Consider the following 27,704-nt stretch of genomic DNA (forward strand, 5'->3'; position numbering starts at 1 on the left):
TTTTGATTCTATGGGGAAAATGTTCACAGCATGTGAAAGAGATAAGTAAAATCTTATCCTCTGGCTTGCTACTATATTTTTCTTCAGATTTTTAAAGGGAACCAATCAATTTCCTAAGAAGGGATGGGGCGGAGCTGTAGAGGCATGAAGTCATGCTGCCGCCGCCGCCCTCTTCCCAGCCGCTCGCACTTGATTGGCAGTTTGAGGGCCCTATTCCACAAGACGATTATCATTCAGATTATCGTTAAGTCGTTTAAATCTAAACGATAATCGTGCGGTTGAATAGCAGTTAACGATTAACGACCGAACGAGAAATCATTGATCGTTTAATAAGACCTGGACCTATTTTTTTCGTTGCTCGTTCTCAAATCGTTCGCATTAAATAACACGTCGTTCGGTGGTTCGCAGTAGTGACGAACGCAATAGCGACGACAAGATGACTGCGAGAACGATCATGAGTAACGATTATGTAAATGGATGAACGATTTCAGGTCTTTCGCAATAGCGGCGGTTTGGATCATTTATCATTAACGATTATGCGAACGATAATCGTCCCGTGGAATAGGGCCCTGAGCGCTGAGAATCAACATGCCCTACCATCCAGAAAAAAATACTCACAATCATGAAATAAAAGTTTATAATTTAAGGCTGAGGTTTTCTATTAATAATTTTTATAAACCTTGAGATTTACATTAAAACGTCTGTAGACAGCGGAATCAGTTTATTCCTTGTCAAATAGATGCACTTTAAGAAGTCCGATCATTTGTCCGTCTCCATTCTGAGCTTGTTGCATTGCAGTGTTACAGTAATAGTCCAAGCACTGACAGCACTTCATTTGTAAAAATTATTTTTTCAAAAATATTTGATCACAAAAAAATCCTTATGATGACTGATGATATTTCCTAAGAGTCTGATAGTAGTATTATAGATGAACTCCCAACATCCATCCCGTTGTAAAGTATGAGACTGAATAGAAAAGTTCTGCGTAGACTCTTGCCATCTAAAACATTGACAAGTTTTATGGTCATCCAGATCCTCTTTAGAATTGATCCGCATCTATTATTATACTGTAGTTTCAGTCTTTTTAGCAGTTTTTGAACTAAGATATTGATGCAATATGGCTTTCTCATGGACATACCTAGAAGCACAAAACAATAACCTGTTAATACAAAGTATGCAAAGGGAAAACACAAATGTAAGGCTATGTTCACACAACAAATGTTTTTGTAAAAGTACGGCCGTTGTTGCAATCGTTGCCTCGCTTTATAGTATACGCTCTGGCCGGGATCCCTCACAGCGCCGCAAAGAACTGACATGTCAGTTTTGTGCGGCCGCTATTCAGTGAATAGCGCCCGCAGAAAGCCATGTCAGTGCACACTATGAAGCGACCGGCTGCGGCCGCAAGCTCCGTAGTGTGCTGTGAGGAGTTCTGATGCGAGTGCGCTCAAATGCGCCCGCATCAAAACTTTGCGGCGTGAAAGATCATCCGGCTGGTACTGCAGTGTCGGCCAGGATGATCTTTTCAGAGACCGGCCGTTACGTGACCCGGCCGGGTCACAGAACGGCCAGTCCCTTACAACGTGTGAACATGGCCTAAGGGTGCGTTTACACAGAGATTTATCTGACAGATTATTGAAGCCAAAGCCAGGAACAGACTTTAAACAGGGAACAGATCATAAAGGAAAGACTGAGATTTCTCCTCTTTTAAATCCATGCCTGGCTTTGGCTTCAAAAATCTGTCAGGTAAATCTCTGTGTAAACACACCATAAGTAACGTTTTGCAGGTTCATACTAGTTGCTCTGTCTTTTACAAAAAAAAAAAATCAGAACAAAGTGCTGGAATTTTTCTTTCTTCCTTATTCTTTCTCATTTTGAGTAATCATATTTTTTGTGTGTAAAAAGGTGAAAACATGCAATCAGGTTGTGTTGCAAAGCTTTGGTTGTCCAGCCATGATGGGAATTGTGGATTTACATAAACTGTAGGGCCATAGATTCCCACCACTAGCTTAGGCTGGGTTCACACTGTGTTTTTTCCAGTACTTTTTTTTTTGCAAAAAAAAAAAAAAGATGAAAAAACGGATGTATTTGTATGCATCCATTTCAATCTGTTTTTCTATTGACTTCCATTATAAAAAAATAAAAAGGATCAAAATACATTCTTTTTTTAGCGTACACACAACTGTGGTTGACCGCATATTTGTGTATGCTAAAAAAGGATCAGTTTTTATCCATTTTTTTATCCTTTTTTTTTATAATAAAAAAAGGCAATGGAAAAAAACAATCAAAACGGATGCGCACATATACATCCGTTTTTCATCCGTTTTTTCATCCACTGATAAAAGAAAACAGACTGCAAAAAATGCAGTGTGAACCCAGCCTTAGAGTAACAGCTGCATCTAGTGTTAACTCAATAGGGGACAATGTCTCATGTTTTTTTATAGTGGGTCTTACACAATGTACGTGGGTAAATTATTAGAAAAGTCCTTTTGCCTCTAAAATAAAAAATAAGCCATACTTAGCAATTGTTCTTTGTATTTCTTGCTCTTCCTCCTCATTCAGTCGCTGCAAAAAGGTTTCCAAAAGAGGAAGGCTGAATTTGATATATTGTGCTACCTGTTGAGTATAAGACATACGTTTTGGTCATTGTTCTCTAGCAATGCTAACCATTATGTTAGAAAAGAATTGTGCACATACATCACTGCTGATCTCTTCTGCTTCTCTGTCCATGAGGAACATCCGCGCTATGTTTCCTGAAGGGCCTTGTAACAGCCTTTCCCATAGCGGACAGTCTGTGCTCTTCAGTTTTTTCTTTTCTAAAAAAAAAATAAAATATGTAGAGCATATACAGCTCCCTCTAGTGGCAGCAACAATAAACATGAATATTTCTGTAAAGATTTTTAGATGCATAGCACATATTGCACTGTGACCTTTGACCTGCCTAGCTGCCAGGCGCACTTTTTTAGTAAGTGCTGGGGAAGATATAAGAAATAACATGCTCTTACCGCCCCTGCTCCAGTGGCCGAATGCTGCTGCTCTGGTCCCCGGCTGCTTCCTGGTCTGAGTGGGGACCCGGGTCCAATACAGAGATCGCCGGGGGTTCAGGGGGCGGACTTTCAATATCTCCTACTTTTCACTTTTCCTGTGGATAGGGGAAAAGTAAATTTCTCCCGGGATAACCCTTTAAGGAGGTTTTCCACTATCCACCGGATAAGAGACAAGTAAGAGATTGCAGGGGTCCAACCTCTGTACCCCTTGGCATGTGACCCGCGGGGAGAGGGGGCCCAACTGTCCCACCTAGGTGACACTGTCCACTGATGAAATGAAACAAGAGTGGGGGGAGGGGATGACAATATCATTTTAAGTACTTTGCCCCCTCATTTCTAACCAGCTGTCCTTTAAGACTCAAATGAACTGTTTGTGAGTTAGATAAATAGTCTTTCCGACTTTTTAAATCCTTACAGTGCACGCTCTGCACTCTAAGAAGAGTTTCGATGAGCACTTCTGCCCCTTCATTTTATCAATTAAAAGGGTTCTCCACACCCAGACCCCAATGATCAAAGCTTATGACATGTCAAAAATGTTTTAGGGTATGTTCACACTTAGTAAATTTGGTGGAATTCCGCAGCAGAACTCAATTCTTTGAGTGGAGAGCGGAAGTGCGCGAGCCCTCTCATAGACAGGCTATGGCACATTGAGGCAGGCGGGAACTCTCCACCTCAGAATTCCGCCACATTTACTCAGTGTGAACATAACCTTAGTCTTTACCAATTGTAAAGGAACCTTCATTTATGTTATATTTATACTGATCTCTGATGCTATGTAGGCAGAATAAGGACTGTCCTCAAGCTGTACCCAAATAGTCTCTTCAAAGGTGAAGAAAAAGGACAAAAAATAAATAAATACTCACCACCCGAGGCATGAATTATGTAAAGTGCAAATTCATTCGGACTAGTCTCAATCTGTCAAAAAAAGAAAATTTTGAAAATTAATGGCTGATTCTAAAGAGCTAATACAAACTTGGAACATGAAAAAGGTATAATATATATGTGATTTTGTGAATTTTGGTGCAAAGTAACTAACTGATAGAGATCATGCTGGAGTCCGATCCTTCAGTATTTGAATACCGGTGGCTAAAGAAGATGGATGCAGCCCTAGAAAGTCCAAAAAGACATGGATACAACATACAGCCTATGCCCATGTTCTCCAGGACTCCCTAGGCCTGCATCTTCAGCCACTGGTATTCAAATGCTGAACAATTGGACTTAAAGGGAACCTGTCACCTGAGAACAGAGGGAAGAGCCCTAGAGCAGTGATTTCCTATGGACGTCGGACTCATCTCTTCCCATTTACATATCGCGTGAGCAGACCATCGGGCGGGAGGTAAGTATACGGGGCTCTTCCCTCTGTTCTCAGGTGACAGGTTCCCTTTAAGCATGCTCATGGTGGAATCATCTCTAGAATAGACATTTATTTACTAGAGCAGGTGCTTCTCCTGCAAGTATTGTTTCGCTAGGGCTTATTGTTCAGAAAAACAATGGTTCTGTGACAGCAGTTCCACTAGGTGGGGGCGGGAAGTTTAATATAAAGTAGATGTCAAAGGTTGGCAGAGAAAGCAGGGAGAGGGGGTCAAGCCACACCTTGAGGTTCACACATGCTTTACACATGTATTATAGGCAATGTGGTAAAAGAACTAGAACAATGAACATACAATACCTTACTTACCTTAAACTTGTGCAATAATTGTTCAATCACTTCTTTTGTTTTCATATTGCTGTTGATCATGACTTTTGTCTCTGATCCGAATGCTGGAGTGAAGATTGAGGTCTAGGGATAAGAATGAAGAAACTAGTTAAGAAATCTTTAGTTAAGAAAAACAGTATCCATCCAGCCATGGACCAGCCATGGACTATGCTTGTGTCCATGATTCCAGGCTAATTTTTATTAAAATATATTTATAAATGTTCAATTTTATAATCAACACCTTAAATTTATAAGTGTATGTCTAATAAATGCTGACATAACAGGCAAGAAACGTATGCAGTAGTGCCCCCGTCATATAGCCTTCATCCTTTCTCCCTGCCTCTTGGAGTTCCCAGCCCCGATAAGGGATTTCCCCAACCAAGGAGACATTCCCTTCTTTGTAATGCTGAGAGGGATAATCTGAGGTCAAGTTGCTGATGAACTCATTATGATTAACCCTACCAGCGGAATCTACAAGGTTGCAGATAAAGCCTGCCAGGGAATTTACATCAGCCATCTGAGAAGGGGGAGGTGGGAGACAGAGAGGAAGGCTCACACACAGATTTTTGTGTTTTTAGCAGGAAGCAGCAGCAGATAACTGGGTGAAGGAGACTGAATAGATAATAACAAGTATGGACGGAATTGTTCGTCGGACCATGGGCAGCAACATGTCAAAAGTTATGTTTAAGTGGAATACCCCTTTAACATTGCATGTGGGCGAAGTTTTTCCTGTATTTGATATGGTTGTGACTTAGTCTTTCCATATCTAAGAAGGCTTATACCCAAGATGTGCAATCTCAAGAAGTGAGCTATAAGGAGCAGAAGGCTTCAGCTATCTTCTGCTCCCCAGATAACACATGCAAAGAATTTTTTTTTTTTAACTACACTAAATATTTTATTATTATTATTATTAACGCTATAAATTATATTAGCTACAAAGTCCTTACTCTGAGTAAAAAAAAAAAAAATTTATTTTGTCTGCTGGAGGAGGTGACCTCTCCTTACCTTGAAGTTGTAGAAGTGTCCATTGATAGAAAACCGTTGCTGCTGTAAGTGAGTTCTATCCGGAGTGTTGGGGCGAACCCTTTTTTTCACTAAAGCAGCATCACTCATGGTTCTGTACAAGGATGGTGAATCAGGAGCGTGATCATTAAGGTTAGGCCGGAGAGTGCTGGTGTCATAGTCATATTTGGAAGAGTCTAAGGATCGTAAAAAGAGATGCCATTGTGAATTTAGTAGTAAAATGGTATGGGCTATAAAGTAAATTAAAGATAGATAGAATGATCTGTCTATTGTATGCTGGTCTTTAATAAGTTCCAGTCTACGGCTATGTTTACACAACGTATATTTCCGTAAAATTATTAAGAAAAATTACGTTATTACGAAAATATATGTTACCTCTCCGTCTATGGGATCCCGTCCGGAGCGTATACACATAGTAAACGCTCTGGCCGGGATCCCTAGCGGCGCCGCAAACAACTGACATGTCAGTTTTCTGCGGCCGCTCACTCCATAGCGTGCAGTGGAGAGTTCTGATGCGGGCGGGCTTTAATTGTTTTATTATAATCTGTTGTGACGTCAGGCGGGCCAGATTTAATACAGCAATGGAAAAGCTCAGCGGACCAAAAACAATGGCACCATGAGCCAGAGTTTGACAGGACTGACTTACATCGTTTGTTATTCCCCCCCCCCCCCCCCCCCCCCCCCCGTGCCCTGCGGTTTCTAAAAAAAATGTTGTCGCCAGATTTCTCCTTTAATGAAAACACATATTGGTTTATTGGAAGACAGGTTACAATATAATGGCATTCCAATATAGTAGGAGATAAGTAGTGTAAATAATTAAAAAGAAAGATACAAGACTGTCCAATAAAGAGTCCTGGGGCATAAAAAACCTGAAATCCTAGCCTGTGTACCTGTGTATACCTGTCATAAACACGTCAATAGAGCCCTTTGTAAGCCTAGAGCCTGTGCCCCTATATCACATTACCTTTTGTCCAGCAGATATCAATTACATATTTGAACCTCGTCAATGGCTCTTCTGCATATACAGGGCACTAGCGTTTTATGTACTTCCCAGCATAACATGAAAAAAGAGTCATGTGACCAGCGAATGAAGCAAATACTGTATACAGCCATTAACACTAAGGATCCACTTGTAATATACACTAAGAAAACTTGACGCTACATTGTGAACTATAAGGCCAGCTATTTAGCATGATCTTTGTAATTAGGAAGATTTTAAACCAGCATGGCTTCATAAATATCTGCATGCAATATTATAATTCCACCAGAGATGTTCCCGATCCTTTTATTACAACATGTTTTGAAAATAGACGCACTCTTAGCCATAGTTCATAGCATACCTTTTATGTTATTTGCAACAACAACAAAAGAAAACGCCATGTGGTGCGGTCAACAAATTTCTATAGCTCCGTTCATAGGGCATCATACTGATTATTTTGATCAGTTACAAAATATTTATATATAGAATTAGAATTGGTGAGAATAGCATGTTTATGATTTAGGACTCTCTGACCCCTATTCCTATTTGGTGTAGGAACTCAGTGGAAATGGGAGTGGAGAGCTAGCCTCCTCGAATTAATACCCTGGAAATCATAGCAGGTTCTCTTTAAGGGTCAGTTCACACGAACAGACTCGCAGCGTAAATCTTGCTGCGAGTCTGTCAGATCCTGGTAGTTCAATGTCACTACATACTCGCAGCTGTCTGAACGACCGCTGCGTGTATGTAATTCTGCTGGCCCCTTAACCCCTTCTGCTGCTGCCCCGCTTCCGCTCTGTATACATTACCTCTCCTCGCTGCACGGGGTCCCGGCGTACTGCTCTCCCGCCCGGCCAATCAGTGTGTTGCCCAGCCCCAGCCACTGATTGGCCGGGCGGGAGAGCAGTACGCCGGGACCCCGTGCAGCGAGGAGAGGTAATGTATACAGAGAGGGAGCCGGGCGGCAGCAGAAGGGGTTAAGGGGCCAGCAGAATTACATACACGCAGCGGTCGTTCAGACTGCTGCGAGTATGTAGTGACATTGAACTACCAGGACCTGATAGACTCGCAGCAAGATTTACGCTGCGAGTCTGTACGTGTGGACAGACCTTAAATGTGTTTTAAACTTCAATGAAACTCTGCCACCTAGTGGTTGCCACTCAACATATACGCTTTGAAAATAAACATAATTTACCAGTTAAGGTAAAAAAAATCATGTAAAATCCCACACCTATTCTGAGTCTTGTAGAGGTTTGTTAGTGATGTTATTTGGGGGAAATATCCGAAGCAACATGAGAAAATATTACTTTACTGAAAGAGTAGTAGATACTTAGAACACACTTCCAGCAGATGTGGTTGGTAAATCTACAATAACAGAATGTAAACCTGCCTAGGATATACATATATCTATCCTAAGATAATAAAAAAAGGAAATACTAAAAGGGCAGATAAGATGGACCCAGTGGTCTTTTTCTGCCGACAATCTTCTATGTTTCTAAATATATAAACACAGTTAAAAATCAGTTATGTATTACCATCTTTTGAGTCCAACTCATAATCTGAATTCATTACAGGCTCATCTATTTCTGCAATGTGATAAAGGTCATCAAATTCACCCCAGCGCATCATTCCACTAGAAAAAAAAAAGACTAAGTTATAATATGGTTGACAACAATAAGATACAAACATACCTGTTTGTTAAAAAAAAAAAAAAAAAAGCTGTCAACTAGGGATGGTCCGAACCTTCCGAGGTTCGGGTTCGTATGAACCCGAATGCTCGCCATCAGAATTCCCGCTGTCTGCCCGTTCCGTGGAGAGGGTGGATACAGCGGGAGGACCGCCTGAAAAACTGGGATACAGCCTATGGCTATGGCTGTATCCCAGTTTTCCAGGCGGTCCTCCCGCTGGATCCGCCTGCTGCACGGAGTGGGCAGACAGCGGGAATCATTACCGAGAGTTCGGGTTCATATGAACCCGAACCTCGGAGGGTTCGGACCATCCCGACTGTCAACCTTCACACAGAACCCTAATCCTGCTGCATAGCATGTCTGTGTTCTGAGCTGGGACTTAGAATTGCTTACACAGCCAATCAATGACCTCAGCAGTGTCAAGCCTCTGCTTGATTGGCTGAGCGGGCAATTCCACATGCCAGTTCCGATACTCTAAGCACTGCAAAAGAAGACCAATGTTAAATATTTTTATCAAACAGGATTAGGGTGTTCTGACTCCATCAATCACTTAATAGATCACTTAATAATTTGCTTACTTCACCACTGACAGAAAATGGAAAACAGAAGAACTACAAAATGTGTATTGTCTAAAGCTTCCCAGTTCCTTCCTCTCTCCCAAGACAATGCAGCATCCACTGATGTCACAGGGGTCATGGCTGGATTGTCAACCTCACCATGCATCACCATCTCCCTGAGCAGACAAGGAGTGAAAAAAGCAGGTGCTACAACTCTAATGATTGTGCAGTGAAATGATATGTTCAGATTTGGGAATTGGCAGGAGTGCTGTGGGAGGGGAGTAGGCAGGGTGGGAGAACTGTGACGAACAGCTGAAGGAAAGTTAATCATTCTGCTCAACCAGGAATTACTACCACAAAGTACAGAATAAGACCCCCAAGACTTTTAGTTCTGCAGCATGTTTTTTTTTTTTACCTGATGTCTGAGTACACCTCTAATGACAGTTCTGAGTATGATATTTACGTAGACATTCATTATCCTCAAGTAGAATACAAAGCGAATTCTGGAAATAAACCTTATTATATGTTTTCACTTCTCATGAAGCTCACCTCTTTGTCATACTTGATCCAATCACTTCTGGAAGTTGAATAGAATCTGAAGAAACACATTTTTCATCTTGCATTTGGAATCTAATGGGTCGTTGAACTCCCCAAAAAATCTCAATAAGTCCAGATAAAACTATTTTCTCTCTGTCATCCTGCAAAAACATACATTGTTTTGTATTAGACAGTCACATAAAAAAGTGTTACAACTTTTTATAATTATCAATGTTACTACTGCTTATAATGTTTTCATCATTCTTAGAATCTTAGGGCCCTATTACACAGCACAATAATCCAGGGGAAGTAAGCGCCGACCTGTCAGTTCAGCCCGTTGACTGTGCTTTTACACACACAGACAGCGAGCAGGGAGCAGCAGGAGGGGCTGCCTAAATGATCCTTAGATTGTTTGGGTGGCCCATTGAAGTCAGGCTACATATGAAGAGGCTAAATAAACATTAAAGGTAAGGTACACATTCAAAGCCCAGTTTTCTTATTATCACAATGAAAGTAAAATCAAGAAATTTTGCAAAATGTCTTTATTAATCATTCCTTTTTATACCATTAAAGTGAACCAATCATGGCGAAAATGCCCCTAATGATAAGGAAACATGCTGGTACATCACCCAGCATGCTTCCCAAACATCCCCTTGCACCCACCGTCCCCTCCTTGATTACACTGTAATCTTACATTTCTGAAGTCCCACGCTGTTTGGTCCTGGGCATAGCTAGGCAGGGTCCTGGGCGGTTGTGAGGCTGTAATCACGCCTAGAGGGGTGTGATTGAAAGACCTGCGCTCCGCTGACGTCACCCAGGGCCTGCGTTCCACATCGGCTGCGCGGCGACGTCTTTAGCACGGCACGCATGTGCTGTATGGCGGGACATGGAACGCAGGTCCCAGTTGACGTCAGCGGAATGCAGTTTTTCAATGATGCCCCTCTGGGAGTGATTACAGGGCTCGCAACTGCCCAGGACCCTGTCTAGCTACGCCCAGGACCGTGACTAGATCACCCCCCATGACTACTTACACCTAAATACAGCACGGGACTTCAGAAATGTAAGATTATGGGTTAATCAAGGATGTACCAGCACGTTTCCTTATCATTAGGGGCATATTCGCCGTGATTGGTTCCCTCTAATCTGAAAATGAAACATCTTCATGGTGGCAGCAAATAACATTCCCTAAATCTACCATTAGCCACTGGCATGATTTAAAGCGACTCTGTACCCACTGATTCTCCCCCCCCCCCCCCCCCCCAACTACTTATACCTGCTTGTAGTTTATCTGAAGTGCTGTCTCCTGGTATGTTTGTCCCCTCTGTTTGTACTTTCTTTCGGCTGAAAAACAACGTTTACTTGAGTATATGCCGTGTCTAAGAGGCGGGGCCGAGAGCGTTCGCGCCCAGGGGAAGCGCCGCCTGTGTGGTCTTGGGCTTGCCTCCCCCTGCCTTTTGTTCCGCCCTCAGCCCACCCTCTGCGCCATGGCTGCCGGGTCAGCGACGTTCCCGGTTCAGCGCCGCCTCTGTGGTGTGTCCCTGCACCGCCTCCCATGCCTGTGTGCGGCCAACCCGCCCCCCAACACCCCCACCCCTCTTATGCTGTTAACGTCCGCTTCCTGAGTACTCTTCTCGGCTTCCGTTGTGCGCAGGTGCAAACCAACTAGACTGGCTGGAGAAGACCGCTTGAATCAATGCGCCTGTGCGGGATACATTCACACCTGCGCACAACGGAAGCCGAGAAGAGGACTGAAAGAAAGTACAAACAGAGGGGACAAACATACCAGGAGAAATAAATGGAAATAAGTGGGTACCCATCCTCAAAAAGCTCAAAAGCTTTGTCCAGCTACCAGCCTATCTTACTTCTCCACTTTGCTTTAAAGCTTCTTAAATAGTATGTCTACCTTGAACTTTCTTCCCATTCCCTCTCTGCTGACACCTCTGTCCGAGACAGGAACTCTGTCTCGGTTTTCTATGAATCCCCATAGAAAACCTCTCCTGCTCTGGACAGTTCCTGTCTTGGCCAGAGATGTCAGCAGAGAGCACTGTGTCAGGCTGAAAATAAAACATTTCCTGCAGGACATACAGCAGCTAATAAGTATGGGAAGACTTGAGATTTTTTAATAGAAGTAAATTACAAATCCATATAACTTTCTGATATCAGTTGATTTGAAAGAAAAAGATCTTCGCTGGACAACACCTTTAAATCATGACATACAAGGTTGTCCACAACATGACCTGATCTCCCAATACCACCCCTCACATAATCTCCAATCCTCTCACACCCTTCACTTGTGCTCTACCCTTGTCCCCTCCTCAATATCTCCCATGCTTTCCCCATACACTGTAACTGATTTCCCCTGCACATGGGGCCCTCAACAACCATCAAGACCCCCGCTACTCCTGCTTCCTGTCTGTGCTCAATAGCACATGCAGCAAGCAGGGAATGAGGAGGAAGCGAGCACTGAGCTGACAGGTTGGCACTTGCTTCCTCCTCTAGATCGTGCCTTGAAGATGACCATCTCCATCTCCTACTGTTTTCCTCCCCTCCCCTTGTAGTTTGTAAGCCCTTACTGGCAGAGCCCTCTTTCCTTTTTTTACTAGTATTGGTCTTTTACTGTTGTTCTTGTTTGTGTTATGATAAATGTTTTAATCCATTCAGTGCCCAAGGGTATTCTAACAATAAAAAGCAATCCTGACATCTTTTCCACTAACTTTATGCTAATATATACTTGATAGGTTAGCCAGAGAATGACAGATAAATGGGAGTGTGGCTGCAGGGTTTGTTTGTTGTCTGCTACCATTGAAGATATGGAAACAAAACATTTGTAATTAAGACCTATTGCATTGTTACGTCCTTTCTGAAGGACCTACAGTATAAGAAACACAAATAAAGTTAGTTCTGAGTCTTCAATATATTACATACTTTATCTTAACTTCGTCTTATTGCTATTTATATGGTTGTTTAATTATCCACAATATATATATTGAATGTACAGTACTGTGCAAAAGGTTAAGGCAGATGTTGAAAAAATACTGCAGAGTAAGATACCAGTGTTAATAGCATTTTTATCAGTAAACAATAGAGATTAGCGAACTTTTCAAAAAGTTTGGGTTTGTCTGAACTGAACCTTAAACGGACCAGTCTAAAACAGCTGAACAATTGTGTTTAGCTGTTTTAGTGCGGTTCAGCAGGTTTGCTCATCATTACTTCCCCCTCGGTGTCCACCCGATTGTAGCCACTTCCTGACCGAGATGAGAGTGACAGCCCACACAGCCAATCACTGGCTGCACCTCTCTCCTGTCTCAGTCTCTGATTGGCTGAGTGGGCTGGAGGTGGCTGCAATCAGCGGGGGAGTAGGGACAGGTAAGTATTGTTCTCTATCTGTATTAAAACGTTGCTATTTTTATGAATTTTTCAAAGTTCGTCACTAATCTCAGTTCATAAAGTTTGGTTCGCTCATCTCTAGTTAACAAAATGCAAAGTGAACAAACAGAAAATGTAAATCTAATCAATATTCAGTGTGACTGCCCTTTGCCTTTAAAACAGCATCAGTTCTAAGTACACCGGTCACACCAAGTATTGATTGGATTAAGATTTCTCTTTAGATTTTTTTTTTCACTTGGCATTTTGTTATTTGATAAAAAAAAAAATAAGCAAATTAAACTTACATTTTTTTAAATTTATTTCTCACTTACTTGCTGATATGTTATTTGTAAGTTCTTTTTGTCCTTGAAATAACAGTTGTATGACTTCAGAAGTGAATCAAGCTGACCTCTAAAATACAAGAGAATGTTTATATGGATAACATGTACATTAAAATGTCTATAAAGCTCATGAAGCTATCAGAAATATAATGATGTTATTAAAGTTGTCAGGACACAACTGTGCTGGCAGGAGGCGGGACAGCACTGTGGCTGCTGATTGGATGAGCAGGTCTATGACATCATGTCCCTAAAACCTGAAGTGGCGCTTAGTATTTGCTGAGCATATGTATACACACAGTATATGCACTCAGGGAGTGCTGAGCGCCACTTCAGTTTTTTTTTTTATAGTGATAAATATATTACTATGCACATACCAGTGGCGTAGCTACCATAGGGGCAGGGTAGGCAGTTGCTATGGGACACGTGCAGGAGGGGGGCCCGGGGGAGAAGGTAAGAGCGTGTGTCCTTCTGCTTAACCCCTTATGTACGGCAGTGTGTAAGTGACCCAATGTTTACTCATATGCTGCAACACAAAGAAAGGGTTAACAAGCAGAAGACAGATCTCTGCTTCACTGCACTGATAACCTCTGAGCTCTGTTCTCCAGCTGCACAATCAAGTAGGAAAGGAAAATGTGCAGGGCTCTGTGCAGAGGTCAGGGCTTATCAGGGCACGAGCAGTAAAGAGAATATCTCATTGTCTTCTGAGCTTTGGGTCACTTACACACTGCAGTACATAAGGGGTTAAGCAGAAGGTAGTCTGCTCCTGCACGTATGTATTTAACCAAAAGAGCTCCTAATGGGCTGTTATAGGCAAAAACAGTAGACTATCATAGCATGCAGCCATTGGCTCTCTACTCTGCCAGTCACTCTTGTGGCTGCAGCCAGGTTTCTGCCACAATAGATTGAATTTTTTTGGCCACATCACAGAGCATATAGTGTATATATATATATATATATATATATATATATATATATATATATATATATATTAATATGCAAAGTGCTTTGTGTTGTGCATAGGGGAGGGGGACTCTTAAAATTTCTTGCTATGGGGCCTTGTGAATCCTAGTTACGCCCCTGGCACAGACGGTATTTTGCGGACATGTGAGTGGCCTCTCAGGTTGCCTAGAGATTCTGCTTGAAATTTCTGCCCAAATTCCGTATTGTGCACATACCCTAACCTGGTAGTGCATTAAGAAAAAAACACATTAACCATTCCTGCAATTAGATTTCTGAAAAGGTGTAGTAAGATCCCGCTAGGCAGTCCCAGTTTATGCAGGGAAATGTCCCGGTTTAGTTAAAATTTTTGGAGATTTAGTTAAAATTTTTGGAGACATTTGCTTTTGGTATTTACTCCACATTTAAGTCAAATGACAAACTAATTGTAGTAGTTACATCATGGAGAAGACAATCTAGTAGTCTTCTCTTTATGTCCCAGAATTACACTTGTCTGCCGAGAGGTCTGGGATAACAGAATTCGGGTGCCGTTCATGATAAGATCGGGATGGCTATGTGCATTTCTCAGCATCTGATATCTTGTATTTGGCTGCCCGAGTATCTTATTGTATAGTGACTATGGGCCGGAGCCATTATCTGTATGCATATACCAGTGATTATATTTCAATGTAACTGTTTGCACCTCTTATCTGACGCTGCTATAACCTATTGTGCTCAGTACTCTGAACCCTGTTATAATTAAATAGGGAAAAACACATATAAGCTACGCTCTCTGGCATCTCCTCTCTGTCAGGATACGGGATCGTAAGGGTGGCTCCTTGTGCCCTGTGTAATAAAACCCAACGAATTAAAGCTGAATTGAACGGTGTCGGCTGATCGTTGTAGTTGTCTGTCTTTCAACATGTTGAAAGACAAGCGACTCATATAGCAGCGATCTGCTGCCATTGCTCCGTGGAACAGGAACGGCAGCAGCAGACCGCTGCTATATGCTATGAGACCCCCGCACCTCTCCGCCCCCCGCCCCCCCAGCTCTCACCCGCTCGCGCTCCTCGGTCACCCCGTTTAGTAGGGGCTTTAGTCTCCTGATGAGCTCACATAATGGGGGAAACACGTCGAGAGTTTGCAGTAGCGCAGACTGTTACACAACTTGATGCTGCGCTTCTATATATTACTGAGAGGTGGATATATATTTTTGAGTTAACGCCCTTAGGTACACATGCACCTGCCTAGGTTATGTTTCACGTGTTACCTTGTAACCCCACACCCTATTTCTTACAATTCTGGAGTGTTTTCTTTTTGATGTATACCAATAAATCTTAGTGATAGTTTGTATAAGCTATGACATGTATTGAGGTACATAGTATCTGAGAAGTAATTACAGAATGTAATAATACAGGTGGTCCTCGACTTACGACGTTGATCCGTTCTTGCGCGGCGTCGTAAACCGAATTTCGACGTAAGTCGGATCATACATTCATACAGTACTGTACCATAATAACAGTACTGTGCTGTAAACACTTAGCCTATCCTAACACCTACTGTATGCTAACACAGTACCTTACATAAGTATCAATAAACACATAGGTACAGTAAAATGTTGTGCAGTATGTTTAATAATGATAAACAGTATTAAAGAGTGTACAGTACTGTAATGAAAAAACAGTACATACGTACTGTACTGTAACAAAGAGAACAGTACTGTAAGTACTTTAACAGTAATAAACAGTGTACAGTACTGTACAGTAAGAAAAAAAAATTCTAAAGAGAAGAGGCTTATTAGGAGGAAGCTGCAGAAGGTGCAGGAGATACTGGGGCAGGTAAGTCAAGAGGGGCAGCTGAGGTAGAGGGTACAGGTACAGGATCTGTTGCAGGCCTCTCAGCCGTCTTGAAGTACTGCTGCAGGTTAGTCTGGAAGGAGACCATCTTCTTCTCCTCTAAGATCTCCTTGTAACATCTAAGGGAATCCATGACTCCTCTGGCAACACTACTGTACCTCTCCATGTTGGGATCCTCAGCCTCAAACTTAGACAACCCTTCTTTAATCAGGGCAAACCCTCTTGCCAAGCCCTGCCTTGTGAATCTCTTGGGTTGTGGGGTTGGCATGTCTTCCTCTTCCTCTATGATTTGCTTCTCCAGCTTTATAAGGTCCTCAGCAGATAACTCCTCTCCATGAGATGCCAGTAGCTCTGTGACATCCTCCTCCTCCACCTCCAGATTCATTGTCTTACTCATAGCAACAACGTTCTGTATGACACTAGTCACTGACTCTTGAACCTCTGTGACATCAGTCACAAACTGGGGACACAGTTTTTTCCACACACCATTCATACTGGTCTGCTTCACCTCATCCCAGGAATCAGCAATGTTCTGCACAGCATCAAGGATGTTGTATTTTTTCCAAAAGTCCTTTAGAGTTAAGTCCTTATTTTTTTCAGTTGCTTGTAAAGCATTGCCAATGACCCTTCGGAGGTAGTAGGCCTTGAATGTAGCAATGACTCCTTGGTCCATAGGCTGTATTAGAGCAGTGGTATTAGGTGGAAGGTAAACCACCTTGACATTAGGGTGAAAGTCATCCACATCAGCAGGGTGTCCAGGGGCATTGTCCAGAAGGAGCAACACCTTAAAGGGGATATCCTTGGAGGTACAGTAGCGCTCCACGCTTCCCACAAAATAGTTGTTGAACCAGTCCTCAAACACTGCAAGTGTCACCCATGCCTTCCTGTTAGACTTCCAGATGACTGGTAGTTGAGCCTTAGAAATGCCCTTGAGTGCCCTGGGATTCTCAGCCTGATACACCAGCATGGGCTTCAGTTTGTAGTCACCAGCAGCATTGCCTCCAAGAAGCAAAGTCAGTCTCTCCTTGCTGACTTTATGACCTGGTGCTGACTTCTCCTCCTTGGAGATGTACGTGCGGTTAGGCAAGCGTTTCCAGAACAAGCCTGTCTCATCCACATTAAACACTTGTTGGGCACAGTAATCCCCCTCCGCAATTATCTGAGCCAGTGCTTTAGGAAACTCTCTTGCGGCTTTGTCATCACCACTAGCAGCTTCACCTTGCACTTTAATGTTATGGAAATTGGCACGCTCCTTAAACCTCATAAACCAACCTCTACTCGCCACAAACTCCTCACTTTCACTTTCTTCTCCCCTTTCTCTTTTCAGCGCCTCAAACAATCGCCGAGCCTTCTCCTGAATGACCATAAGGCTCACAGGGATACGGCGTTGGTTTTGGTCTTCCAACCACAGCACCAGCAATCTTTCCATCTCAATGATAAGCCCACTGCGCTGCTTTGTTATCACTGTGGCTTTCATAGGAGCAGATCCTTTCACATGTTCAAGAATACGATCTTTATCCTTGATAATCGTAGCGACAGTCGAACGACTAAGTCCTAATGACCGACCAATGTCTGTCGCTGTTTCCCCCTTATCATATCTCTTTATGATATCTAATTTCACCTCCATGGTGATAGCCTTCCTTTTCTTTGATGCACTGGCATCAGCAGAGTCTGGCTTAGGTTTGGGAGCCATAATGCAGGGCGTTATAGCAGCCAGGAGACTCGTTTTTCTCAGTCTGGAACCTGTCACTGTATAGTATAGTACAGTACTGTACTGTATTCTTCCGCCACTGCACGTACTCGACTTACGACGGAACCGCGTAGGTCGGAACAAGGCGTCGGAACAAAGCGTCGTAACCACGAAACGTCGTAACTCGAGACCGTCGTAACCCGAGGACCACCTGTATATATCCTGTTCTCTGCATTTAGGTGGTAGCCAACTTTGGCTTGTAGCGTCGGATGATGGCTGCCGGCCAAAGGATCCAGGAAACGGGACTCTTCCAGTGTCGGGACCCGTGGTTTCATGCAGTGGAGAGAAGAAAAAAGTACCTGGGTAGGTATCCTGGCGCTGCTAAAAATTCCAACGTGTGGAGTATAAAACATAAAACGGCTGATTTATTGGATGAAATCAGTACAATAAGCAATTACGCGTTTCGGGAGTTGGATCTCCCTTCATCAGACTGCATGTCATCTGATGAAGGGAGATGCAACTCCTGAAATGCATAATATTTACATTTGTACTGATTTTATCCAATAAATCAGCCATTTTATGTTTTATACTCCACTTGTTGTGAAATTTTTGTTGGCAGTGCCAGGATACCTACCCAGGTACTTTTTTCTTCTGTCCACTGCATATTTTTTGAAGAAACACAGATGTCCCTACACTGTAGACCCAGTCTATAAGGTAGTAGCTACAATACTGTGTGTCCCACTATTTTATACAGTATATCTCCCTCACTCTTCTGCAGGTAGTACCCATACAGTATACATCCCCCTTCTAAAGGTAGTCCTCATACTTTATCCCTCATTCCCCCTCTGTAGTTGTCCCACGTACCCTCTGTCTCCCCATATTCAATGTCCCCTACTGTGCTTCTTCTTACCACTCTTCCCTCCCTGGAGCTTGTGCTGAGCAAGTGGGGGCGGAGCATAACAAGTCTGGTACTGATTGGCTGATTCTCAGCCACCCAGGATCAGGTATCTGGTCAGCTGACTGTTAGTACGGCTTATATTTCAAGCCTACTCCAAAAAGCCTGCAAAATGAAGGTAGGTCTTATTTTCGGAAAAACAGTGTCGTTTTTGACCAGTTATAATTTTGGGGAATTGTATCTTGTGAATTATTTAAAGCTTAGTTTCACTTATCTTCTCCTAATTTATGTTCAGTGGGATAAGATCTTGATAATTTACTGTTAAACAACTGCAGCCATCACAAAGTAAAAATGAAAAAAAGTTAGAAACAAAAAAAACTAAATTCCTCTAAATGTTGTATATGTTATACTTGTTTATATGTTGCACTTAGACTAAAGTACAATGCAATACATGTAAATGAGGCATTGAAAAAATTGATTTTCGATTTTTTTTTTCTAGATGTGCCACATAAGGCATCAGGGCATTGCATCTTTAATCACAGGGGACAGTAGAACCACAGTCTATGGCAGGGATGAGGAACCTTCGGCCCTCCAGCTGTTGCAAAACTACAATTCCCATCATACCTGGACAGCCAAAGCTAAAGCTTTGGCTGTCCAGGCATGATGGGAATTGTAGTTTTGCAACAGCTGGAGGGCCGAAGGTTCCTCATCCCTGCCATAGACTGTGGTCCTTGGTCTATAGGAAAGTGTACGGGATGTGTAAACAAGGATGAATACAATGTGCTCCACTACAAATAAACTCCAGTCATTCGGCTTATTTGATAAGCTCCAGCCTCAGCTATTTACATTACTCCACACCCAAATGAGTTTCACGGACATGCCCTGCAAAATCCTTTGTGCTTATAGTTACCAGGATCATATGCAAAGCAAAAACCATGACAACATCTTTGCATTGTAAATAGGCTTTTGTGTCCTTTTCGCAAGCTTTCACCACAATTTCCTATGACAATAGGACGGGTTGACCAGATTTTTAAGCATCTTGTTTCTCTGTCATCCCTGGCATTACTCAGCTCCATAAGGGGACTTCCATTTGAATCTGTCTTATCCTTTTTCCTGAACATGTCACTGTCACTAAGTAATCATATAACATACCACCTCTAAACTGCCTACTTACCATAGCACTACTGCTTTATTGTTACTGTGCAGCTCCCCGAGGCTACCAGCCATGTCTGTGCCAGTAGCTTTAGGTGGGGAAAAAGGTAGTTTCAGGTGCACAAGGTCGGGAGAAGGGCGGCAACTATTCATTTGGGTGGGGAGCCACCCATGACTAGTCATGGCTCTCTGCCCTGTCAGCGCCCAGTGCAGGGGAGCCGTGACTAGTCATGGGCGGCTCCCTGTCCAGATGACTAGTTGCCACCCCTCTACCAGCAAAGCGCCTTGGATTAAAACTACTTTTTCCCCATCTAAAACTACTGTCACAGACGTGGCTGGTAGCCTCGGGGAGCTACACAGTAGCTCTATACTGTGCAGCTGGGAACCGTGTCATCACAATCGTGCTGATTGGTTCCCTTTAAGTACATGTATGTGATGGGTAAATAAACAAGCCCTATTTGGAATACTTTGGAGTGCTGCTACCTGAAAGTGACTCTGTACCCACAATCTGCCCACCCCAAACCACTTGTACCTTTGGATAGCTGCTTTTAACCCAAGATCTGTCCTTCGGCAGGTGATGAAAGTTATTGTCCTAAAAAACAACTTTTAAACTTGCAGCCCTGTGCCCAACAGCTGTGGCCTAGTTTGTTTATGCATTAGGTTGGCACCACCTCTCTGTCCCTCCTCCCCGCCCTCTTTATTATTAGGAATGCCCCACGCAGGTATTCTCCTATTCATCAGCTGTGTGAACACTGCACATGGGCTGGATCGTTAAGGCACCTGTGCAGTGTTCACTGCAGAGGAATAGGAAAAATCCTGCCAGTGGCATTCCTAATGATGAAGAGGCTGGGGAGGAGAGACAGAGGGGTGGTGCAAGGTTAGGGCACTCAAGGCCCTAGGCCACGGCAGTTTGAAACAGGGCTGCAAGTTTAAAAGTTGTTTTTTAGGACATTAACTGCATCACCTGCCGAACGGACCCCAGGACAGATCTTGGATTAAAAGCAGCTATCTGAAGGTACAAGCAGTTTTGGGGGACAGATTGTGAGTACAGAGTCACTTTAAGTGAATTTGTCTGTTATTAGACCCTGGCTTAGGTCTGCGGGAGCTCTGCGACCACTTTGGACTATTAGGGAAGGGCTACATGGCAACTTTGCACACACTACCTCATACCAAATATTAGTTAATAGTGTCACGACTGGCCTGTGATTGGCTGAGTGGTCTGTCAGCTGACAGGCCGCTGAGGCACTGCAAACTCTGGGACTGGGAAGCTGCAGAGCACAGGAGAGAAGACTGGGAGCGGGAAAGGTAAGGTATCAGGTGTTTGGACAATTTTCAGGTGTCGGCTTCACATTGCTATTACACCTAAATCAATGATCGTTTTATTGGTTGATCACTGTCTCTATGACACGGAGCGATAATTGGCCGAATTATCGCTTTGTGTATTAGGGCCCTTAGTCTTTGTTCACACAGTGCCATTCTGCTTTGACACTTTTGAACTTCAGTAGGACAGGATGGTCATACATCTTCCATTTACAAGGCTTACCTAGTGATATACTTTGATTCTTTAATGAATGCTACAGGAGACTCCGCACCAGAATTTTTGGCCATTTTAACTTAATTCAAGTCAGCTACAAACCTGAAAAAAAGAAGAGAAAAATAACAATGTGCTAGTTATGTTATGAGAATGTAACCTACCTACATGTCAGAGTACATTAAAGTCATTTGCTGTGATTTTTAAATGTGCTCTGTCATTACCAATAAATATTGTTAGATCAGCAGGGGAGGTGATATACTACAACATTGCATAAAATGCAATGCTATGAATTCCGCCACTAGGTGTCTCACTTACTGGAAAAGTGCAGTTGAGGCTCTGTCCAGGCCATTTGGTCTTTAGTAACCGCAAAAAAAGAGACCAAATGCAGGAAGTGATGTCAGATATCTCTCTGCTCTGCACAGATTTCTATTTTTATTTCAAATCTCCAGTCTTCCAGTACTTATCAGCTGCTGTATGTCCTTCAGGAAGTGGTGTATTCTTTCAAGTCTGACACAGTGCTCTCTGCTGCCACCTTTGTCTGTAACATGAACTGTCCAGAGCAGCAGTAAATCTCCACAGAAAACCTCTACTGCTCTGGACAGTTTCTGTCATGGACAGAGATGGCAGCAGAGAGCACTGTGTCAGACTGGTAAGAATACACCATTTCTTGTTGGACATTCAGTAGCTGAAGACCTGTGGAGTCTGATTCATTGTAGAAGGGCTTCGCTGTAACTCTATAGAGTCCATCTCCTGCAATTAGAGTATGAATGAACAGAGAACCAGGGGGTGAAGCACATAGCCATGCACTTCTCCTCAGTATATCTAGTGATTGGTGAGTGCATTACATTACACAGCTATTTATTAGGAGACACGGCGGTCATGATTACATGTAAATTACTGGTTTGCTGACATTGTCATTTCTCCCTTTACAAAATATCAAGCAGCTCTGGAAACTACCAGACTTCCCTGAGAAGAAGCTGCACATACAAAGTGTGTATTTGTACATTATGGGGAAGATTTATCACACATGGTGTAAAGTGAAACTAGCTCAGTTGCCCCTAGCAACCAATCAGATTCCACCTTTCATTCCTCACAGACTCTTTGGAAAATGAAAGGTGGAATCTGATTGGTTGCTAGGGGCAACTGAGCCAGTTTCACTTTACACCATGTTTGATAAATCTCCCCCATTGTGATCAAATCCATAAGCAAATATTTTGTTGCTAGTCGCGCACTGTTTGATAGCACGCCTAACATGTTTCAACTAATAATAAAATAATGTAACCTTCAGCATTCTGTCACCTCTCCTGACCTGTTTCTTATAGGAATTACTAGTGCCAGTAAATACATTTAGAGCACGTTCACACGTAACATATCCCTGCCCAGTAAACTCTATGGGCAGATGAACTTGCAGCATGATGGACATCCCGCTGTGAGTATGTCAGTAGCCCACCGTTAACCCCCCGGCCGCCGGAGCGTATACTTCACCTGGTCCCCGCTGCGGCTTGCTTCGGGGCTTCCTGCCATGTCCCGCTCGGCCAATCGGTGCGCTGCCCCGCCACATCGCACTGATTGGCTGAGCGGGACGTGAAGACACCGGGAGTCCCGAAGCAAGCCGCAGCGGGGACCAGGTGAAGTGGCGGCCGGGGGGTTAACGGTGGACTACTGACATACTCACAGCGGGATGTCCATCCTGCTGCGAGTCTGTCTGCCCATAGAGTTTACTGGGCACGGACCCTCAGTGGATCTCGCTGCGAATACGCAGCGAGAAATCCGCTGCGGATCTGTTACGTGTGAACGAACTCTAAAGGGGTATTCCGGAAAAAAATTACTTTTCTCCTATCCACAGGTTCAGGAAACTGAACACAAGAAGAAGAGGACATAATATGAGGTTAGTTGGGGGAAGAATCAGAAACAACACAAGAAAATATAAAAAAATTACTGAAAGAGTGGTAGATGCTTGGAACAAACTTCCAGCAGATGTGGGTAATAAATCTACAATGACTGGAGAATAAACATATATCGAAGATAATAAGAAAAGTAAAAAGCAAATACTAAAAAAGCAGATCAGAGGGACCAAGTCGTCTTCTTCTGCCAACAATCTTTTTTATGTTTCTATGTTTTAGATGTAACTATAGTTCAAGGAAAAGCCTATGTGAAGGTACATATGCTACTTTGGTCCATCTAAGAAAATAAGAAAGAATTCCATGAGATAACAGCACATGATATGGGCGCTTCCCACATTGACCTTGGGCGCTACATTCTTTGGAGAAAAGGAGCAGAACATGAGCTTATAAATTGCAAGGACTATGTGGATAATTTACTCTAACCTGTGTATCACACCCTGGTCTTAAAGAGACACTCCAATATCAAATAACCCCAAGACATATAACTTAGTGTTATCATTAGTATCAATAGTATTGGCTTCAACTTTTGCATAATTCACCACCCACAGGGAATGGAAAATAGTAGAGCGACAAAATGTGTATTGTTTACAGCTCCCCAGCTCCTCCCTCTTTCCATAGACAACACAACAACATCATCATCATCATCTTCTGATGTCACAGGAGACTTGGCTGAATCTTCTCTTTGAGCTCTAGCACTGCCCTCTGGGTGAAGTTACCATCTCTGACCAGTCTGTTTAGCCTACATCCCCATCTCCCTCTCATATACCTTTATTGGGACATTTAGTTAGTGTGAGGTATGTTTAGAGCATTGCCAAAGCAGAAGAGTAGACAGCGTCTAAAAGAAGCAGGTCCTGTAACCTCACTGGTTGTCTAATAGTCTGCAGTTAAAAAGATGTTCTGCAACATCTTTGGGAGGGAAACTGGCAGTAGTGCTGTGGGAGGGCAACAGGCAGGGTGGGAGGACTGTGATGAAGAGCTGAGAAAAAGCAATGCACTCTGGGAATTGTAGCACTGAGCAACTGCTCAACCAGGAAGAACAACCAGGAAGTACAGTAGTAAGACGCAGAAAACAAATTAATTTTTAGTAGTTTCAGAACCAGGCAGAAAGGTAAGTAATTCTATCTGCTTCTGCAGCATGTTTGCTTTGTACCTGAGGCCAGAGTTCCTGCTGCTGTTCATCTAGGCAGATTTATTTAGAGGTGCTGGCCACTTCATAAATCTGCCTGTGTAAAGGTGGCCGAGCAGAGCTCATTGAAATCTATTAGCTGAACTGGTGTAGTTTTCAGCTATGGTTTACACCAGTGCTTATGACCTTTTTACACTGGCTCCACCCACTTTAAAAAATATTTTTCCTTTTTCACGCCAGAAAACAGGCTAATAATCTTGTTGAATTGCTCCAATCTTGTGTGTAGGAACCCTAATAGTTATTATGTCCCCTACCCCCGCCCACTGTCCCTGCCTACTTGCCACAGCTCTATGTGGCTGCGGCACATAGAGCTCCTTAAACTGCGCTATCTGTACAGATGTTAAGCAACCTGGACAATGACAATACCACAGTATCTCCCCCCCCCCAGAATTAATTATTGTTGACAACACTAGTAATAATACATACCTGCATCAATGAACATCAATAATTATTATACTCTAATATTCAGCTCAACCAATTGGCAAATAAGGTTACTGCACTAGAAGTTTTTCTACTACACTTCTCATAGACCCATACCGTGGCCCCTGAAATTTATTGACTTACACACCTTATTCCCTAAAAGTTATTATATTATACATCGGACCCCCTAAAATTAATAATATTACACAATATGCTCCTCCAAAACCCATTATATTACACATTAGGCTCCCAGAAATTCATCACATTATACACCGTAGTACCCCCGGATGTTACTATAATACACACTGTACTCCCTGAAGTTTATTATAATATACATCAAGACCCTTGAAATTCATTATATTAACCCTAATAACAAAAATCAGCATGATAATAAATATAGGTAAGGGATACAGCCTGTAATGATCACAATCACTATGAGGTAAGAATTGCAATGGATTACTGAAATTTATCTATACTGAAAAATGGAGTTCAAAGGCTAAACATATACTTTAAAGGGGTACTCTAGCAGAAGTAAAAAAAAACAACAACAACAGGGAGAAAAGGGGAGGTGGGGTGGAAACATAATAAATAAGTGATACTTATCCATTTAAGTGCCCCAACAGTGCAGCATCACCACTCATGGTCTCCTGAAGCCCCTGATCTTGTGACTTTACAGCCCCGCTCTTAAGTGCTCGCTGACTGGCTGAGTGGTTAGTTTCTGTGGTGTTGTGATGACACAGAAACCCAAAAGATTCAGGAGACCATAGGCTGACTGTAAGAGGGGACACTGGGACAGGTAAGTATCACTTATTTATTATGTTCCCACCACCCATTCCTTCCTCATTTTTTCCCCCCTGGAGTACCTCTTTAAACTCTCTTTTTGTTGTACACTGTTTATCATCTCTCTAAATGAAGCCAACATTTATGGACCCCCAAATATACAAATAACTGCACTAGGGATGGTCCAAACCGAGTTCAGTTCGGGTTCGTACGAACCCGAACCCTCGGTAATGATTCCCGCTGTCTGCCCGCTCTGTGGAGCGGGCGGATCCAGCGGGTGGACCGCCTGGAAAACTGGGATACAGCCATAGCCATAGGCTGTATCCCAGTTTTCCAGGCGTAACTCCCGCTGGATCCGCCCGCTCCACAGAGCGGGCAGACAGCGGGAATCTGCTGCCGAGCGTTCGGGTTCATACAAACCCGAACCTCGGCAGGTTCGGACCATCCCTAAACTGCACCTATCAGTGCAATGTAGCTTCTGTTTATAGTGGAGCCATGACAGCTATGCTGAAACCCTGTAAGAAATCCATTCAAAAAGTTGAGCCTAAGATTGTACATAGAAGTTACACATAGTCATAATATATCATATTACTCTCGATTACAAAATATCTTTTAGGCGCAAACCTTTGTTCGTAGGTACGGTAATATCTCCCATTGCAATAAAAACTACAAGCGTTGCTTCCTGTGAAAGGGTTGAGGCCGTTCAATAAGTCAGCACATGTTACGCATGGCTTCATGGCAAAAGACACAGTGTAGACTTTCATCTCTATTCTGTAGACGCGGACTTAGTTAAACATTGATTCAAAAGGGATGAAGCTGAATTCTTTGATAAGTACATAAGGGAAAAAAAAAAAACGCATGGAGGATTCTATCCTGTTATGGTAACGGCATGTATGTCCTCAATGTCATCCGAGGAGCCTATCGATTCACTAACCCACCATCTATAACCTTTAATAAATCTAAAGGACCTACTGAACATATACTTTCTATAGACAGGAGAGGTTATATTCATTCAGTTCCAAACAATCTTAGAAATCGACTTGTCCGGTCTAAGTGAACAAGCAGCAGATGTCTCTTACCTTTTTTGAGGAACCCGGCCACCACGCGTTTCATTTTCTGATCTAGAGCTTCCCCAAGAAAACATGACAGTCTTGGTATGACCTGACGGCTCACCTGAGTAGTTTATAAAAGACAAAGGAAGGAAAGTTAATTATTACTCCTCCAGCCGTCCAGGTATAGGAAATCTTAGCCACTCCTTATTGCCTCAGTGCATTTTGGGAGTGTTTACCAGAGCTGACAGCTGACAGGAACACTCCTGTGTGCACATTCATCCATACCTGAGGAAGGGGTGTGATCTCGCTCTCGCTAGGAAGAGGTTTAATGCTGCAGGGCATGTAGACTTTTCTTGAAACTTTTTTTTTTTTTTAAGGTTGATTTAAAAAAAAAAAAAGAAATAACAATGAGTAATATGTACGCCTTGTGTTATACACCACTATGCAAAAGTAAAACTGGAATTAGAGACGATTACTCAAGATTTATTTACAGCAATTACTGGAGAATGAAAGAGAAACAATGCCGGGAATTTACAACATTATCATGTGAAGGAAAGTAGTTCTGGGCAAAACTGAAAAGGGTTTTTTCCTCTTCACACTTTGAGGCTATGATGTTGTTGCGAAATGTGATCATGATCATTAATAATGCCCGTTATTTGGCCTTATTTTAACAATCCGGGAACATAGCCTAATGGAGAAAACAATGGTACTAAAATAGAAATGGACTACTATATAAGTACTCTGATATATATAGTGTGGTAATCAGGGCTGTATCAATATTTGCCGCTGCTCTAGGCACTAAACCTGAAGCCCCCCCATCTTCACTGACCAATAAGCATCATGATTTTCTAGTTTGTGAACATGATATTGATATCTGATCAGTCTTAGGCTGTGTTCCCACATTTACTGTACAACACCACGTGCAGCTAAAAACTGCTTAAAACATAAAAAAAATTCCACAAATCAATGATTAGAGCAGTTTGCATATTGTCTGAATGAATTCTCACCACAGGATTGGTAGATTGGTAGGTAATAGCTCCAGGCGTCACATTTACCATCACCAACAAAGAC

The 27,704-nt window shown here is 42.7% G+C and overlaps 2 protein-coding genes across 4 annotated transcripts in view; one reads left to right on the top strand and one right to left on the bottom strand.

Moving 5' to 3' along the window:
• LOC138797738 (albumin-like) overlaps positions 1-27,704 on the top strand; it is a 467,413-nt gene that overhangs the window by 31,334 nt on the left and 408,375 nt on the right. The window lies entirely within an intron of this gene.
• On the bottom strand, positions 621-26,832 carry RASSF6 (Ras association domain family member 6). The gene is made up of 11 exons (XM_069978305.1): positions 26,661-26,832; positions 21,301-21,393; positions 13,220-13,298; positions 9,534-9,682; positions 8,275-8,372; positions 5,746-5,939; positions 4,723-4,824; positions 3,908-3,959; positions 2,695-2,813; positions 2,516-2,613; positions 621-1,138 (listed from the first exon to the last, which is right to left on the bottom strand). Exons 2-11 carry the CDS (start codon positions 21,363-21,365, stop codon positions 1,063-1,065), a joined length of 1,032 nt encoding a protein of 343 aa, XP_069834406.1. The 5' UTR covers positions 21,366-21,393; positions 26,661-26,832; the 3' UTR covers positions 621-1,062.

This window comes from Dendropsophus ebraccatus, chromosome 7 (assembly GCF_027789765.1).
Source record: "Dendropsophus ebraccatus isolate aDenEbr1 chromosome 7, aDenEbr1.pat, whole genome shotgun sequence".
NCBI classification, from domain to species: Eukaryota; Metazoa; Chordata; class Amphibia; order Anura; family Hylidae; genus Dendropsophus; species Dendropsophus ebraccatus.